Source organism: Centropristis striata, chromosome 3 (assembly GCF_030273125.1).
Source record: "Centropristis striata isolate RG_2023a ecotype Rhode Island chromosome 3, C.striata_1.0, whole genome shotgun sequence".
NCBI classification, from domain to species: domain Eukaryota; kingdom Metazoa; phylum Chordata; class Actinopteri; order Perciformes; family Serranidae; genus Centropristis; species Centropristis striata.
The window spans coordinates 26080436-26097374 of NC_081519.1; the positions used below are offsets into that span (position 1 = coordinate 26080436).

A 16939-nucleotide genomic window follows, 5' to 3' on the forward strand; every position below is an offset into this window, starting at 1 on the left:
TCCTGTGCTGAGTGTCAGGGTGGGGGAAAGATGCGGGCCCATTCTGACCGCCTGTGGTCTGTTTGTTAAAAAGTCCTTAATCCAAAGGCAGAGGTTGAGTGGTATACCCAGGCAGGACATCTTGGAGAACAGTCTGCTGGTGAGGATGGTATTAAAGGCAGAGCTGTAGTCCACAAACAGTAGCCGTGCATATGTCCCCTGCAGCTCCAGGTGGCGCAGAAAGGAGTGGAGGGTCGTGGAGACGGCGTCTGGAGGTGAAATCCAGTGTTCTAGAGGGTAATTGAATACCATCAGCATTTAAAGATTTGATGTTGCCTAACCATTGAGAGCTTTGCAGTTTGCAGAAGGATTTTAATGAGATTCTGGATTTTACAGGGAGCTAGTGCAATGGAAGCTTTTATGGTAGAAATATGATCGTTGTCTTATTTCTTTCATTCTTGATGAATTGAGTCTAATTGTAAAAAAAAACATGGGTTTCAGATCCTGACAGGTGAGGACTGGAACACTGTAATGTATGATGGCGTCATGGCTCATGGAGGACCCAGCATGCCTGGTATCCTGGTCAGCATCTACTTCGTCATCCTCTTCGTCGTCGGGAATTGTATCCTTATTGTTTGTGTGTGGGTGTGTGTCCTTAAACCTAAAATAAACTTCAACCATGACAACTGCAGTTCAATGTAAATCTCCATCATAATCTTTGACTCCCCTGCTCTCCAGTCATCCTTCTAAATGTCTTCCTAGCCATCGCTGTTGATAATTTGGCAGAGGCAGAGTCTCTTACTTTGGCACAGAAAGAGAAAGCAGAGGAGAAAAAACGCAAGAAAGCACTCCGGTAAGTCTTCCTAAATGTTTTTAAAAAAAAACATGTGACATGAAACAAAAAAGATTTTTGTTGTCCAGGTGCTTACTGTGCAACAGGGCAAGAAAAGCAAAAAAAATGCTGCTCTCAACTTTCATGTGTTGACGATAGGGATGGGTATATCGATACTTCGATACTGGCCGGTTGATACTTCTGAGAGTTTTAGGCTTTAAATTTATGTTAAGAAAATCAGCTGAGGGGTATTTTAGATGAACTTCGGTATCACATGATTATGACAGCCTATCAGATGTCAGGGGCAGCCTCAGTCAAGCTGTCTCAACCCTCACTCCGCTGCTCAGAAAGTGAGCTCAGCAGCGCAGCAGGGTGGATGGCTGAGAGAGAAAAAGAAGCATAGTGTGGTGCTTCTTTTCACCGACGACCAAAGATAATGTCATGTGCTCCATCTGTGATAAAGTAGTGAGCCCTTTCCCGCATGTCTTCCCCTCTGTCTCCCCCTTCACTCTGTCCTATCAATAAAGCCCAAAAATGGCCCAAAAAATATCTTTAAAAAAAAAAAGGCTTTAACAATGGTAATTGAGTGTGTTTTCAGCCCTTTGTTGAAAGAGCGCCATCTAGTGGGCTCTGTTAATAAAGCAAATGGTTCACTAAGCTTTGTTGTCCCTTCACTACTTATAACCATGAGCCAACACCCAGTTGAATGCAGCCGTTCTGTTATTTTTTAGAGCCAACATGATGGACAAGGTTTCAGAGGATAAAGCAAATCTGGCAAAGAAGTTGGCTGAGCAAAGGGCCAAGGGGGTAGAAGGGATCCCTACAACTGCCAAGGTGAGGCATCTAGGAGCACCCATCAACCATTTAAGATGAACTATATGATGTATATTCTTACCTTCACATTTTCAATTTGCAGCTCAAAATTGATGAGTTTGAGTCTAATGTCAATGAGATCAAAGACCCTTTCCCTCCAGCAGACTTTCCAGGTAAATGCCTTCATAAGGAATTATTAACACACCATAGAAAACTCAGAGGGTGAGGAAGCTAATGTCTAACTTGTTCTGTTGGGTAGGTGATGATGAGGAGGAGGACCCTGAGATCCCAGAGAGCCCGAGACCTCGTCCAATGGCAGATCTGCAGCTGAAAGAAGAAGCAGTGCCGATGCCAGAAGCCAGCTCATTTTTTATCTTTGGACCTCAGAACAAGTATGATACTATTTATTGATGGGGTGGACTGTAGAACCTGATAATGTAATAAATTCCCGTTTATGTAATAACCCCGTTAATGTAATAAAAATCTGCACTTGAGTCCAGTGAAGATGTAATAAAACCTGATAATGTAATAACTTCCCGATAATGTAATAAAGTGCATTTCCCAATAATGTAATACACTTTTAACCAATAATGTAATAAAGTATTACATTAATGGGAGGTTATTACATTATCAGGTTAGCCTTCATTTCGCAAGTCCTGATAATGTAATAACTTCCCGATAATGTAATAAAGTGCAGCAGACCACCCATTACTTGGGTTCAAGTGGTGATACTGTGTAGGCAACACTAGCTGAAGGGCTCTAGCGCCACCAACAGGTCAAAGTTGAATGTTTATTAACTTTTGACCCGTTCATCCGTTTTTCTCAAAGGATGTATCACTGCAACCCTTGGGCCAATCCGAGCTCAATGCATCCTCAATGGGGTTTTTTGGCCATATTGGATTTTCCGCCATCTTTGATTTGATCAAAAACCTTTAAAAGGCCTCTCTTATCACAAATTTTGTCTAACCTTCTCTAATCTTGGCCCAGATGATCTTCCGACCATGACACACAAATGCATTCAACATCTTCTTGAAATTCAAAGGCACTTGGCTGTGACAGCCAATCAAAGTTGATGGTGAGGTCGCCAAACAGGAAGTAAGCCCATTTCTCAGTAACCCTTTAGCATATCTTAACCAAACTTGGTGCATATGACATCATCATATGACCCAAAACATCTGGTGATCTTTGACCTCTAGGGGGCCACATATTCTGTCCAATCTTCATGAAACTTGTTCAACTTGGTCTGAAGATCATATGCCAAATGTGTCAAACAGCTTTTTCAAATTCAAAACCATTTGGCTCTCTGACAGCCATGATAAACTTGAGTGCAGTATCTCTAGAATGCATTGATGAAAGTGATTCAAATTTGGTATGAGTGTTTGTAGGGACTTAAAGATTAATTGATTTGATGATGAAGGTCAAAGGTCTCTCCTTATATGTCCTTGATGCACGTGTTTCAAATTAAGCAGCTAGCTCAGTGAGCTCAGCAACATTTTAGCCAGTATATTGCATCCACTCTAGTTGTTTCTAGTTGTTATTATTATTACTACTATTATTGTCTTTAATCATCTCCAGTAATATATTATTACTACTAATACGAATAATCAAAAAAATACAAGTATTGCATTACCTACATAGTTTTTCTAACTACATGCTGGTACCAAAGGCTCATCGATAGCTGTCCAGTGTATAAAGTCCCTTTTATTATTATAAATGTATTTTATATTCTATATTTACTTCAATTAGTCTATCGACTAAAACATGGAGGGCAAATGAAGCTTTGGTTAGTGAAGTTATTTCATATAATATTCACATTCAATAACGATAATACATTGTCTATTTGCTATTGGTTTATGGATTATACACCAGGTCAGTATATGGATGCCGAAAGAAAGTTCAAATCCATGTTCAAAATAGCCATGATGAAGACATCAACCATAAAGAAGTTCTAAAATGGTGGCTCTAAAATGAGGTTGCTTTTCTGGATATGTTGCTTTTGTTGTGTGTTGAAATTAACTGAACAAATACAAAATTGTTGCATTTGGAGTCCACTGCCATTTGCCAGTGATATTTAAAAAGTTCAGAGCACTGTTGGTAACACTATATATTACTGGCTTTTCTGGATATAGGTTACTTTTGTTGTGTGTTGAAATTAAATAAATAAACAAATACAAAATTGTTGCATTTGGAGTCCACTGCAATTTGCCAGTGATATTTTACGAGCTCAGAACACAGTTGGTAACACTTTATTTTACAGGGTCCCTAATACAATGTATCCAACCTATGTACTTCGTAAAAAGTCAAGTGTTACTGCACTGTTTGAACAGTGCTTTGTAGCCTAATATTGCTGTTGATTATGTGAAAATGTTCTGAAAGCACTAGGCACAAGTAGTTACATATAGTTTGAAATACAAAATAATCCATTCCAAAAACGTATAAAAGCTGCAAGCAATGATGAAGGGGCATGTATAGTGGATGGCACCAAGGCTGGTTGAGACCAGGTTCTAAGCCGGTTTAATGTCAATAAGAGTTAAAGTTTAACACCAGGATGCTCAAAAATCAGAATGGCAGCCAAATTCTGATGTGCAATTTGGAGAGGTCTGGCAATATCACCAGACATTGAAAAATAAGTTTGCAATCCACTTATGTGAAGATATAGGAGTTAAAACACATTTACGATATTGCACCGCCCCCTAGATGTCAAAGGTCACCAAATTGTTTAGGTGTTCCCAGGATGACGTCATGACTCTATATACCAAGTTTGGTTAAGATATGTTAAAGGGTTGCTGAGAAAGAGGCTAACTTCCTGTTTGGCGACTTAGCCATTAAGTGTGATTGGTTGTCACAGCCAAGCACCTTTAGATTTCAAGAAGCTGTTGAATGCATTTGTGTGTAATGGATACCTCGTTTGTGAAAAACAGATGAACGGGTCAAAAGTTAATAAACATTCAACTTTGACCTGTTGGTGGCGCTAGAGCTCTTGAGCTAGAGTTGCCTACACAGTATCACCACTTGAACTCAAGTAATGGGTGGTCTGCTGCACTTTATTACATTATCGGGAAGTTATTACATTATCAGGACTTGCGAAATGAAGGCTAACCTGATAATGTAACAACCTCCCATTAATGTAATACTTTATTACATTATTGGTTAAAAGTGTATTACATTATTGGGAAATGCACTTTATTACATTATTGGGAAGTTATTACATTATCAGGTTTTATTACATTTTCACTGGACTCAAGTGCAGATTTTTATGACATTAACGGGGTTATTACATTAACGGGAATTTATTACATTATCAGGTTCTACATGGACAGTTATGAACATGTGGTGATAATACATTAAATGAAAGTGGGATGGGTCTTAGTTATTTAGATATAGATATTCTTTAAAGTCCAGAAAAGCATAAAATTATAAATTAAATAAATGTAATTACATATTTAAAAGGCCCCGGAGATTTCTGTACAGCAGGGCAGGTCAGATCCATTATAATAATAATAATAATACATTTTATTTGGAGGCGCCTTTCTTGGCACTCAAGGACACCGTACAAAGGATAAAAAGAAACAGCAATAAAATACAATAAAATACACAGAATTAATAACAATACAATACAATATTAGACAGGGTAAAAGTCATCAGACGGAATAAGCAGTTTTAAACAGATGTGTTTTGAGTTGTGATTTGAAATGGGGGAGTGAGTCAATGTTCCTGAGTTGGGGTGGTAGTGAGTTCCAGAGGCGGGGAGCAGAGCGGCTGAATGCTCTGCTCCCCATGGTGGTGAGACGGGCGGAGGGGACAGACAGGTGTATTGAGGAAGAGGATCTGAGGGAGCGGGAGGGAGTGGGAACATGGAGGAGGTCAGACAGATATGGGGGGGCGAGGTTGTGGATAGCCTTGAAAGTTACCAGGAGGACTTTGTATTGAATGCGGAACTGAACCGGGAGCCAGTGGAGCTGTTGGAGGACAGGGGTGATGTGGTGGATAGAGGCGGTTCTGGTGATGATGCGGGCAGCTGAATTCTGGACCAGTTGAAGTTTATGGAGTGATTTTTGAGGGAGGCTAAAGAGGAGAGAGTTGCAATAATCCAGACGGGAAGTGACGAGGCTGTGGACGAGGATGGCAGCAGTGTGGGGGGTAAGGGAGGGGCGGAGGCGATTGATGTTTCGTAGATGGAAGTAGGCAGACCGGGTAATGTTGTTGATGTGGGATTGAAAGGATAGTGTACTGTCCAGGATGACACCCAGACTCTTAACCTGGGGGGATGGTGAAACAGAGGAGTTGTCGATGTTGAGGGAAAAGCTGTCAGTTTTGGATAGAGTGGATTTTGTACCAATGAGGAGAACCTCTGTTTTATTACTGTTTAGTTTAAGGAAGTTTGAGGTGAACCAGGTTCTTATTTCAGAGATGCAATCGGTGAGGGAGGTAGGTGGAAGAGAGGATGAGGGTTTAGTGGTGAAGTAGAGCTGGGTGTCATCGGCATAGCAGTGGAAGTGAATGTTGAATTTGCGGAAGATATTGCCGAGGGGAAGGAGGTAGATGATGAAGAGGAGGGGCCCCAGGACAGAGCCCTGGGGCACACCTGAGGTGACGGAGGAAGGGATGGATTTGTGCGACTTGAGTTGAATGAACTGAGTGCGGCCAGAGAAGTATGATGTGAACCAGTCCAGGGAGGTGTGGGTGATGCCAATGGAAGAAAGCCTGCTGAGGAGGGTGGTGTGACAGATGGTATCGAAAGCTGCACTCAGGTCGAGGAGGATGAGGATGGTGAGGAGTCCAGAATCAGATGCCATAAGAAGGTCATTGGTGATTTTGATGAGTGCTGTTTCAGTGCTATGGAGTGGGCGGAAACCAGACTGGAACTGTTCATAGAGATTATTGTGGGATAGGTGAGAGTGGAGCTGGGAGGCAACAGTTTTTTCCAGGATTTTGGAGATGAAGGGTAGATTGGAGATAGGGCGGAGGTTGTTGAAGTTGGATGGGTCAGCGCCAGGTTTTTTCAGGATTGGGGTAATGGCAGCAGTTTTGAAGGGTGTAGGGACGGTTCCAGTGGTGAGAGAGGAGTGGATGATGGCAGAAATGAGGGGGACCAGAGAAGGGAGGGAGGCTTTAACAAGTTGTGTGGGCAGGGGGTCCAGTTGACAGGTGGATGGCTTGGAAGTCCGGATGAGTTCTGAGATTTCTGAGAGAGTGGGGAGCTGGAAGGAGCAGAGTGGGTGGGTGGGTGGGGGAAGGTCAGCTGAGGTGCTGAGGTGAGGCAGTGATGCGAGGTTCTGGTGGATGTTCTTGATTTTATCTGTGAAAAAGGACATGATAGCATTGCAGGAGGAGGTTGTGTATAAGTGAGGGGGGAGAGAGTCCTGGGGTTTGGTGGTATTGTTGAGTAGAGAGAACAGTGACTTGGAGTTTCCTTCATTTGCAGTGATTAAACTTGAGTAGTAATGGGTTTTTGTGCTGGCAATGAAGTCCTTATAGTGTAATATGTGGTTATTGTAGATTTCTTTGTGTATGGTGAGACCAGTTTTCCTGTGGAGTCTTTCAAGTTGCCGACCTTTGGTTTTCATGAGACGGAGACCGGGGGTGAACCAGGGGGCGGAGACGGTGAAGGAGACGGATCTGTTTTTTAACGGAGCAAGAGAGTCGAGAATGTTGTGGAGTCCATTGTTGTAATGACAAACCAGATCAGCGGGAGTGGACAGATTATGGATGTCAAGGAGGCCGGAGGAGTGAATACTTGAAGTGAGAGTGGCGGGGTTGATATTCTTTATATTCCGGTAAAAAATGAGGCGTGGTGTTTTGGAGATGGAGAGAGTGAGTTTCACTGTAAATGAGAGGAGAAAGTGGTCGGTTATGGGGAGATCATCAGCGGTTATGTCCAGAGGGGTGACACCAGAGCAGCAGATTAGGTCCAGAATATGTCCTTTGGAGTGTGTGGGAATGGTGGTGTGTTGTTGTAATCCAAAACTCTCTAGGCAGGATGTGAAGTCTTTGGTAAGTGGCAGATTGGTATTGTCCATGTGGATATTGAAATCCCCCAGCAGCATAATGTTTGGTGAGTGAGAGGATAGATGGGTGAGGAAAGCAGCAAAGTCAATTAAAAAGTCACTATTGGGTTTTGGGGGGCGGTAGACAGTGGCAATGATGGTTGGAGTGGGACCAGACAGTTTACAGACAGAGGACTCGAACGTACTGGAGACGGGCACAGATATCGGCGAGACTTTCCAGTTCTCGCGATAAAATATCGCGAGACCTCCTCCCCGACCAGAGCCGCGGGGTCGACAGATGTAAACAAACCCACGAGGAGTGGATTCGTTGAGCTGGGAGTAGTCCTGGGGCTGTTGCCACGTCTCAGTTAAACATAGAAAGTCTAGCTTACGGTCTGTGATGATGTCTTGGATGAGATGTCCCTTGCCTGTCAGTGAGCGGATGTTGAGCAGAGCGAAGTTGAGTGGCGTGCTGTCGCAGCTGGTGGTGGTGCTAGCCGGCCGGGCTAGGCGGGCTAACACGCTGTGGTCGACAGCCCGGCTGGTGGAGTGTGGAGGGCGACGAGTCCGGCGTCGGGAACTGGACCAGATGGATTTTATTGCTGTTGAGGTGTTGTGTTGAAAGTTCCGACGGGACCCTCGGTGGATGTATCTCTGGCGGGGGTGGAAGATGATGTCCGGGTGGAGGTGAAGAGCCTCTGGCGTTGGTCCAGGCAGGTGATGGCGCAGCCGGAGCAGGTCAGTGGCCGAGTACTGGATTAGACCCGCCACTGGCAGGTGGACGGGCAGTACAAAGAGCCAGACACAGACGAACAGGATGTATGTCCTACCGGCCCACATTGTGGACGAGGACTCAGGCAGCGCTGACAGCCAGAAAACGCCAGGTGAGGATCACACCGGGACAGGACAGGTGAGCTAATAGTGACAGCTCACGTAAACGACAGCGCCAGCAATTCTTTAAAGTATTCCAGAATGAGGGCAATTACACTGTCCGATTAGATCATAGGACCTTAAATCAGCCTGGAACGTTAAAAGTTAAAAAGTTACCGGCGAGCAGCGGCAGCTAGTTGCGCCAGCGTTCACTCGTCGGCCATCAATTATGCACACACGACATAGGTAATAGAAGTTGAGGCTCATGGGAAGTGGAGTCTCCCTTTGTTTAAGAACATGAGGGAAAACTGTGAGTTTTCCCAGGAAATTATGACCGGGCGTGGAGCAGGCTTTATTGCTTGCAAGTAGGCCTGAACAGAGGATTTTAAGTTACAGTGTGCTTTTCCATTTTTCTACCAGATGAGCCAAACTGCATCTATTTTAGTTATGTGTTTAATCTATTCTTGCATCTGTCTTTAAGTCTTCAGTTGGACGGACTAAAATGAATGGAAATGCAAGTAAGGGAAGCTTGCATCAGTGGAGGGAATTGAGATGTAGCCAGTCTCTCTTTATCTCGCTCTAAAAGTCAGTTCTGCCCTGTTAGCTACGATGGGATCCAAAGTACTGCTCCTAAAGCATTGAGGTTTTGGGCACCTGGAACTGTAGTTCGGAAATTATCTTTAGAAACTGGTTCTTTCTGGTCAAAAGAGTGTAAAAAAAATGGAAATGACTAGTTCCTGGAGAAATGTTCTGCAGTGTAAATGGTCTAATTGTCTAACTATGATTTAAAGAGTGCCCACTGATGCCTTGAAACCGCCCCATTTACACATTTAACAGTGAACTTATAAATAAGCATAGGAAATTTTTGGTCAAAATGTTTTTGCCACAGTTTACTTGGGTCACTTTTGTTTCATAATCTATTTCGGGGGTAGAAGGTATCCTTACCTTCTGGAGGAATTTCACGTTCTTTTAACATTGCCATAAACATGTCTTTTAACTATTTCAGATTCAGGAAGCTCTGCCATCGTATTATCAATGCAACTACTTTCACCAACATCATCCTTCTCTTCATCCTGCTGTCATCGATTTCTTTAGCTGCAGAGGATCCCATTGACCCAATGTCTTTTAGGAACCAGGTGACAAGTGCATGCCTTCCCATTGTCATTTTTTATGTTTTAGTTACCTTGTTAGTTAAAACTCACACATTTAATTCACATTTTCATCATAAAGTATGGATATAACATTATTTTTGATTTTACAATAATATGACATTTCTAGGTCTTGGCCTATGCTGATATAGTCTTCACCTCGGTGTTCACAGCGGAAATTGTGCTCAAGGTAAAAACATCTACCACAGTGAATATTGATAAAAATGGGTGACAAATTAAATTAAAAAAACCTGAAGAGGTGTGAAGAAATCCTGATGCTACCTGACAGATCATGAAGGCTCACTGAATTATTTGATTAATAAAAAAAGACAGAATTCTTTGAACTGTTCAGACAGCCCGATAATTTCAGGGCAGTATAAATTGTTATGAGGAGAAACAATCTGTTTTTGTTTGTGATACTGAATGTTTGTTTTTATAAAAGGTCTAAAACTTGTTCTAAGCACAGTTGTGGTGTTCATAATGGATAACAAGTATTCTTTTCAGATGACCACATATGGCGCCATTCTTCACAAGGGCTCTTTCTGTCGAAACTCTTTCAACATCTTGGATCTTCTAGTGGTCAGCGTGTCTCTCCTCTCAATGGGCATGGAGTAAGTTTATCCTACCTCCTCCCTTCTTACTGGCTGACATCCATCCTTTCATGCAAAGACACCTGTTGACTCCTGGATTTGATAAAGCAATGCCACATGTCATCACACCATGAAATGAAACAACCATATATTACCATAGAGTGAACAGTGCCTTTGTTTGTTTTCTTAAGGTCCAGTGCCATCTCAGTCGTGAAGATTCTCAGGGTTTTAAGGGTACTTCGACCCCTGAGGGCCATCAACAGAGCCAAGGGACTCAAGGTGTTAGATTGAATGAATGAATTAATTGAGTTTCTGTTTTTAATGGCCTTAATACTGATCATATGTCATATTTCTGTCTTCGTAGCATGTCGTCCAATGTGTGTTTGTTGCTGTCAAGACCATCGGAAATATTGTGCTGGTCACCATGCTACTGGATTTCATGTTTGCCTGCATTGGAGTCCAACTTTTCAAAGTGAGAAGACAACAAATTAAAACAGCAGAGTTTTTGCTTAACACTGAAACTTGTTATGTAAACCCTAAAGACGTTTTTTTTTGCCTTCCCAGGGCAAGTTCTATGCCTGCACAGATCCTGACAGAATGACTGAGGAAACATGCAAGTAAGGACATTGTTGGGTTTATTAGAACATGCTTCATAATGCTACTGTAAGGGTTAAAACACTGGAAAAAGTTGAAGAACTTTTTTATTTTTATTATTCAAAGTACAACGTTATTCAATGTGCACAGTGACAGTAACAGTAATGCTTTCAGCATTCAGTAACTTATAACCACATCTCATGTCTTTATCGGCATATGGAATTTGCTCACTTCACATAATGTGACTTTGGGCTCTTTTCAGGAAACATGAGACATCAACATCATCAACATAATCCACAAACCTTTTTTGTGAGCCTTTTCATGTAGGATTGTTAGAAAGATAATATACTGCCTATGAAAAGTATTCACCCCCCTGGACGTTTCACCCCTTTACACTTGAAATCATGATCAATATAATTTGGCTTTTTTGACAAGAATTTGCAAAACAAACCTCGTTAATATCAAAGTGAAAACAGATTTTTACAAAATAGTATCAATTAATTAAAATATATAAGGTAAAATAAATGATTGCATAAATATTCATCCCCTTTAAAGTAACTGACCTAATTCAACAGAGGTCCAGCTAGTTGATGCAGCAGTGTCACAGTTTGTCAGTAAATTGCCTATGCATCGTCTCATTTTTTTATTTGCATATGCTAAATGGTAAATGGACTGCACTTATATAGCTCTTTTATCCAAAGCGCTTTACACTACAGACTGCGCTCATTCACCCGTTCACACACATTCATTCTGGTGGCAGAGGCTTGTGTCATCTGCCACCATTGGAAATTCATTCATACACCGATGACCACAGCATCAGGAGCCATCTTGCCCAAGGATACTTCGACATGTAGGCTGCCATGGTGAGGGATCGAACCACCGGTCAGCAGCCGCCCACCTACCTTCCAATCAGTGGGTGACTGCTCTACCAACTGAGCCACAGCCGCCCCATATGCATATTTGCATCCGTTTTAGCGAATGTAAGCTCCAGTATGAATACCACTTGTTGCCTTATCTCTCCCTCATTAGGATTAGAGCTAGAGATGTGATAGGAGAGAGACCAATGCCCCTTGTCCGTTATTCCATCCATCAATTGTTTTTTATGGCTTATCTGAACTTGGTTTGCGGGGGATGGAGACAATCCCAGCTGACAACGGGCAAAGGTGGGGTATCACAGGGCTGACACAAAGAGACAGACAACCATTTATGCTTGTTGGAAGAATCAAGTTCAGAGTTACACAGACCATATCTGGACTGTGGAGGAGTGAGAGGGATCTGATCACTAACTACACGCCTCTCTACACCTCAACCTGACTGAGAGAAGCCGCTGCTAAATCATGTTAGCATTAACTGTGATATTAATTTTGGCTAGCAAAAAAACAAAAACAAAATGTATGTTACCTCAGAAAAATGAACAGCGACTCCTCTGTTAGTCGAACCAAATGCTGAACAAGACATTTTTACTAAACAAAACGTTCAAATAAACTGTCATTAAGTGAAAATACAGTGAAAGGGTCAAAGTTATGAGAACTGGTAAACGTCCTTTTTTATATCTATATAACATTATATGTAACTTAATTGACACGTTGCCATGGATACACATTGTTCTGCTTCTCTCCTGATGACGGCTCGCCTTGTTAGCCACCTGTCAATCAAAGGTAGCCACACCCTAAATCATACGATTCTTTATTTTCTATTTTCTTCTAAATGGGGACATTATTTACACTATTAACATCAAATTGTCCGTAGTATTGTCTTAAAAAAGCTCTGAGGTAATAAATCATGTGAGAAGTTTTCAAATTTCGCATTGAAATTTTTTTTGCAGCCAAACTTAGCACCCCCTGCTGGAATTTTCTGTAGAATGCAGGCTTAAGGCACTTCCTGGTTTGCCTCCCTGCACAGACCCGGAGGTTGCCGCCTGTCTTATTCACACCAACGAGCAATTTAGAGTCACCAATTAAACCTAAGCGTCATGTTTTTTGACTGTGAGGAAGAGGGAGGACCCAGAGAGAACCCACACTGACAAGGGGAGAACATGCAAACTCCACACAGAAGAGCCGTACGCCGGAGTGATGCGATAGTGCTAACTACTACATAATTGCTCCTTAATGTAACCCACTGATTGAATAGGCATCTTTGTCTGACCATAAACACGTCACATCACTCTTAAAGTGCTACTTATGATTTTCAATACACGGTTGCAGGTCAGAAGTTTTACTGGTCAAACTCTAGTGCTTTTGTATTTTAAATGTTGTGAGCTCCTTCATCTCAAGCTTGTAGTCTTTCCCATTCCGGCTGTTTAAAAGACACATTTAACCCCTTCTGTGGATTTTTTTTTTAAAGTTCAACAAATGTATGTTGTTTCCAAAGTGAATTAATAATCATGTTAAATAGTTGTGAAATTGATATTGATCAGCCTTACGATTTTCCATTAAAATGGTCAAAACCTTGATTGGACATTGATTAATTAAAAAGAGCTTAAACTGTCAATGTATCTGGAAAAGGAGATCTTATTTGGCAAAATAATAATAACTTAGTTGTTTACTCGAATGGGTATACCCGCCAACTTGGCAAGCCTTGCAAAACTGATAATTTCTTTTCTGTGTGATCTTAACTGAGCCCTGCCTGTCTGTCTTTTCTTTCCACTTTGTGGCTCAGAGGTTTTTATATAAAGTACCAGGAAGGAGCACTTCATGAACTGGAGGTCCGTAAGAGGGAATGGACTAACTCAGAACTAAACTTTGACAACATCCTCAATGGCATGCTGGCTCTCTTTACCATTTCTACCTTTGAAGGATGGCCACAGTGAGTCATTATTTGTTCTGTGCTAAATGTTTTAATGGTTTATATTGATTTCACCAATTAATTTAGTATATTTGTGTGAGCAGCATATACATATGGTTTAAACAACAGTAAAACCACATTCCAAAAAAGATCTATTTGATCTTATTTCTGTCTGTATATTGAATGGGCCTCATTCATGAAACGTTAGTAGATTTGTGCGTAGATTTGCACATAAAAGCCTACGCTACTAAAAACCTACTCCGGATTCATGAACGCTGCGGGAAACTCAGATCTGATCGTAAACACGTGTGTATGATCATGAATGCCAATCCATCGTAAGGTGGCAGCGCGCTCCCGGTAATCAGCAATTAGCATGAACCCCGCCCATGAATTGCTAATGACCACCATATAAGGAGGTGTGTAGAGGCATCCTGTCAACCTGTCAGTCATGGCACAAAGAAAAAAAGAACGAGAAAGAAAAAAGAATTTTTCCGAAGCGGAGATTGAAGTTATTTTGGGAGAAGTGGAGTCCAAAAAAAAAATATATTTTCATCTGTTAGTAGTGGTGTGACAGGGACAGGCAAAGCGAAAGCGTGGAGGGAGGTGACGGACGCAGTAAATGTGGTTTCTGTAGTGCAAAGAACTACGTCCGAGGTTAAACGTAAATGGTTTGACATTAAACTTGACGCAAAGAAACGCATTAGCGCACACAAAAAAAGTACATCTGCCACAGGAGGAGGACGCTCAGAGTCCAAATACCCCGTTGGTGCGCTCTACAACGGCCCGAGTAGCCGCGTGCGCCTCATTGTATGCTCCTGTGGTGTCTGCGGGCTGGCCAGTGGGGTCATAAGCCACGGCGTCAGTGGGTAACCCCTATCCCCTATGGATATAGAAAGGTAAGTCCATATATAACACACACATGTGATTATGCAGGCTATATTCTTACCAATGAGCCAGCCGTCTCTCACAGCTCCATCCTCCAAACGCGTGCCAACTGCGCAATTACGCAGGATGAATGCGTCATGCGTCCCACCGGGCCACCGTGCCACAACGTTTAACAACACACACTTTGCGTCACAGATCAGTTGCACATTCACGGAATGAAAGTTTTTCCGGTTAATGTAAGCAAATGCATCACCGGATGGAGCCTTGATGCGTACGTGTGTGCAGTCTATGGCACCGATAACACCTGGCATGTTTGCAACTGCACTGAACCCCTGCATTACTTCTGTCTGCCGTTGTGCGCCGTATGGAAATTGGATATACTCTGGCATTAATTTAATGATACCCCTGAGAACTGCAGGCAGGATGCGTCAATTTACATAGATAATTCACAATTATGAGTTTAATCTGAATCTTAATCCCGCCAATTGCCAACTAATTTAACTAAATATGTTATATTTTTAATCGTTTGCCATGTTTATATCACATGTTTCAAAGGCATCTGCGTATTGTGTACATAACAGAACGCATTATGAATTAAAATTGTAATTTCCAACAGTGACGAGCATTATTTATATGCGTTCTTAAATTTACACAAGCACTACGTGTGGTCAGCAGCATGTGTAGATTTTGTTAGTAGCTACGAAAAGATCGGAGCTACTAAAATATTGATGAATGCGGAGATGCACGTAAATTTCCGTCTGCGAACGGTTTACACACAAATTCGTTCTGCTCACGTTTCATGAATGAGGCCCAATGTGTATAGAGTTGTGTGACTTTTCTTGTTATTTACGCAGGATATTATATAAAGCCATCGATTCAAACTTGGAGGATAAAGGCCCAGTGTACAACAACAGAGTGGCTATCTCCATCTTCTTTATCATCTACCTCATCCTTATCGCCTTCTTCATGATGAATATATTTGTGGGCTTTGTCATCGTCACCTTTCAGGAGCAAGGAGAGCAGGAGTATAAGAATTGTGAGCTGGACAAAAACCAGGTATGTTAAAAATTAGGGGAAATTAAAATGAAAATGCCGTTGCACAAGGTCAGCACTCAGCTATCCAAACAGAAACATACACACTCATCATGCAGCCATGCAACTTGAGAGCAAAGGTCATGGCAATGAGAATGTAATCATCTAAAGTGCACACATTTTCTCAAATTTCCATGACAATGGGCCTTCTTCAACAACAATTATTAGGGCCCGAGCAGGCAACGACCTGCGAGGTCCCTATTGTATTTCAAATGATTATTTATTAGGGCCCGAGCAGGCAACGACCTGCGAGGTCCCTATTGTATTTCGAATGTTTATTTATTAGGGCCCGAGCAGGCAACGACCTGCGAGGTCCCTATTGTATTTCGAATGATTATTTATTAGGGCCCGAGCAGGCAACGACCTGCGAGGTCCCTATTGTATTTCGAATGATTATTTTTTATTATTAGGGCCCGAGCAGGCAACGACCTGCGAGGTCCCTATTGTATTTCGAATGATTATTTATTTTTAGGGCCCGAGCAGGCAACGACCTGCGAGGTCCCTATTGTATTTCGAATGATTATTTATTAGGGCCCGAGCAGGCAACGACCTGCGAGGTCCCTATTGTATTTCGAATGATTATTTATTAGGGCCCGAGCAGGAACGACCTGCGAGGTCCCTATTGTATTTCGAATGATTATTTATTATTATTATTATTATTTTTATTCTTTGTCCAAAATGATCGCATATTTCACTGCCTGAACATACCCCAAAACTCATGAAACTTTAAATATAAATCACACATGGTGAAAAATTTTATAATCTATTGTCATCCTGAATTTCCACCACTAGGTGGCGCTATAATAAAGGAAAGTGCGTTTTGGCTAATAACTCCCACATACTTTATCGCACATTCAAAAAACTCATATCCACGCGTTCACTGAGTTGTGCTGAATCTCGTGATATAAGCCACTCCCATTTTCGCCTAGAGTTTTTTTTCGCAAATTCGCGAAATGTCGCAAACCTACTTTTTCGAACTCCTCCTAGGCAATTTCATCGTTTTGCACCAAACTTTGCACACAGCATCTATGGACCCTCATGACAAAAAGTTATTAAAAGAATTTTGATTACCCAAAGAATACTCAAGTTATTAAATAACAACTTCCTGTAGGTGGCGCTATTATCAACACAAAACACAAAGTGTTGCATATCTCCACATTGGTGTGTCTGAATGACATGAAACTCAGGTTACTACTTCCCCATGAGCCCCTGAGGCTCGCTGCAAAATTTTGGGCGATTTCCACTAGGTGGCGCTCTTTAAATTGAAGTATTTTATATCTCCAAATCGGTTGGTCGGATTAACACCAAACTTGGTATACTTATTGTCAATGCCCTCCTGAGGATAACCCTTGAAGGTTTTATTGA

General features: G+C 41.9%; 1 protein-coding gene across 1 annotated transcript in view; it reads left to right on the plus strand.

Annotated features, from left to right (window-relative positions):
- Positions 1-16939, plus strand: part of LOC131968146 (dihydropyridine-sensitive L-type skeletal muscle calcium channel subunit alpha-1-like) — a 130099-nt gene that overhangs the window by 37927 nt on the left and 75233 nt on the right. Inside the window, exons 13-25 of the mRNA XM_059328889.1 lie at positions 481-601; positions 718-832; positions 1543-1645; positions 1728-1797; positions 1884-2016; positions 9488-9617; positions 9760-9819; positions 10134-10240; positions 10411-10498; positions 10584-10691; positions 10784-10836; positions 13472-13618; positions 15337-15538. Coding sequence (XP_059184872.1) covers positions 481-601; positions 718-832; positions 1543-1645; positions 1728-1797; positions 1884-2016; positions 9488-9617; positions 9760-9819; positions 10134-10240; positions 10411-10498; positions 10584-10691; positions 10784-10836; positions 13472-13618; positions 15337-15538 — 1437 coding nt within the window. The remainder of the gene's footprint in view (positions 1-480; positions 602-717; positions 833-1542; positions 1646-1727; positions 1798-1883; positions 2017-9487; positions 9618-9759; positions 9820-10133; positions 10241-10410; positions 10499-10583; positions 10692-10783; positions 10837-13471; positions 13619-15336; positions 15539-16939) is intronic.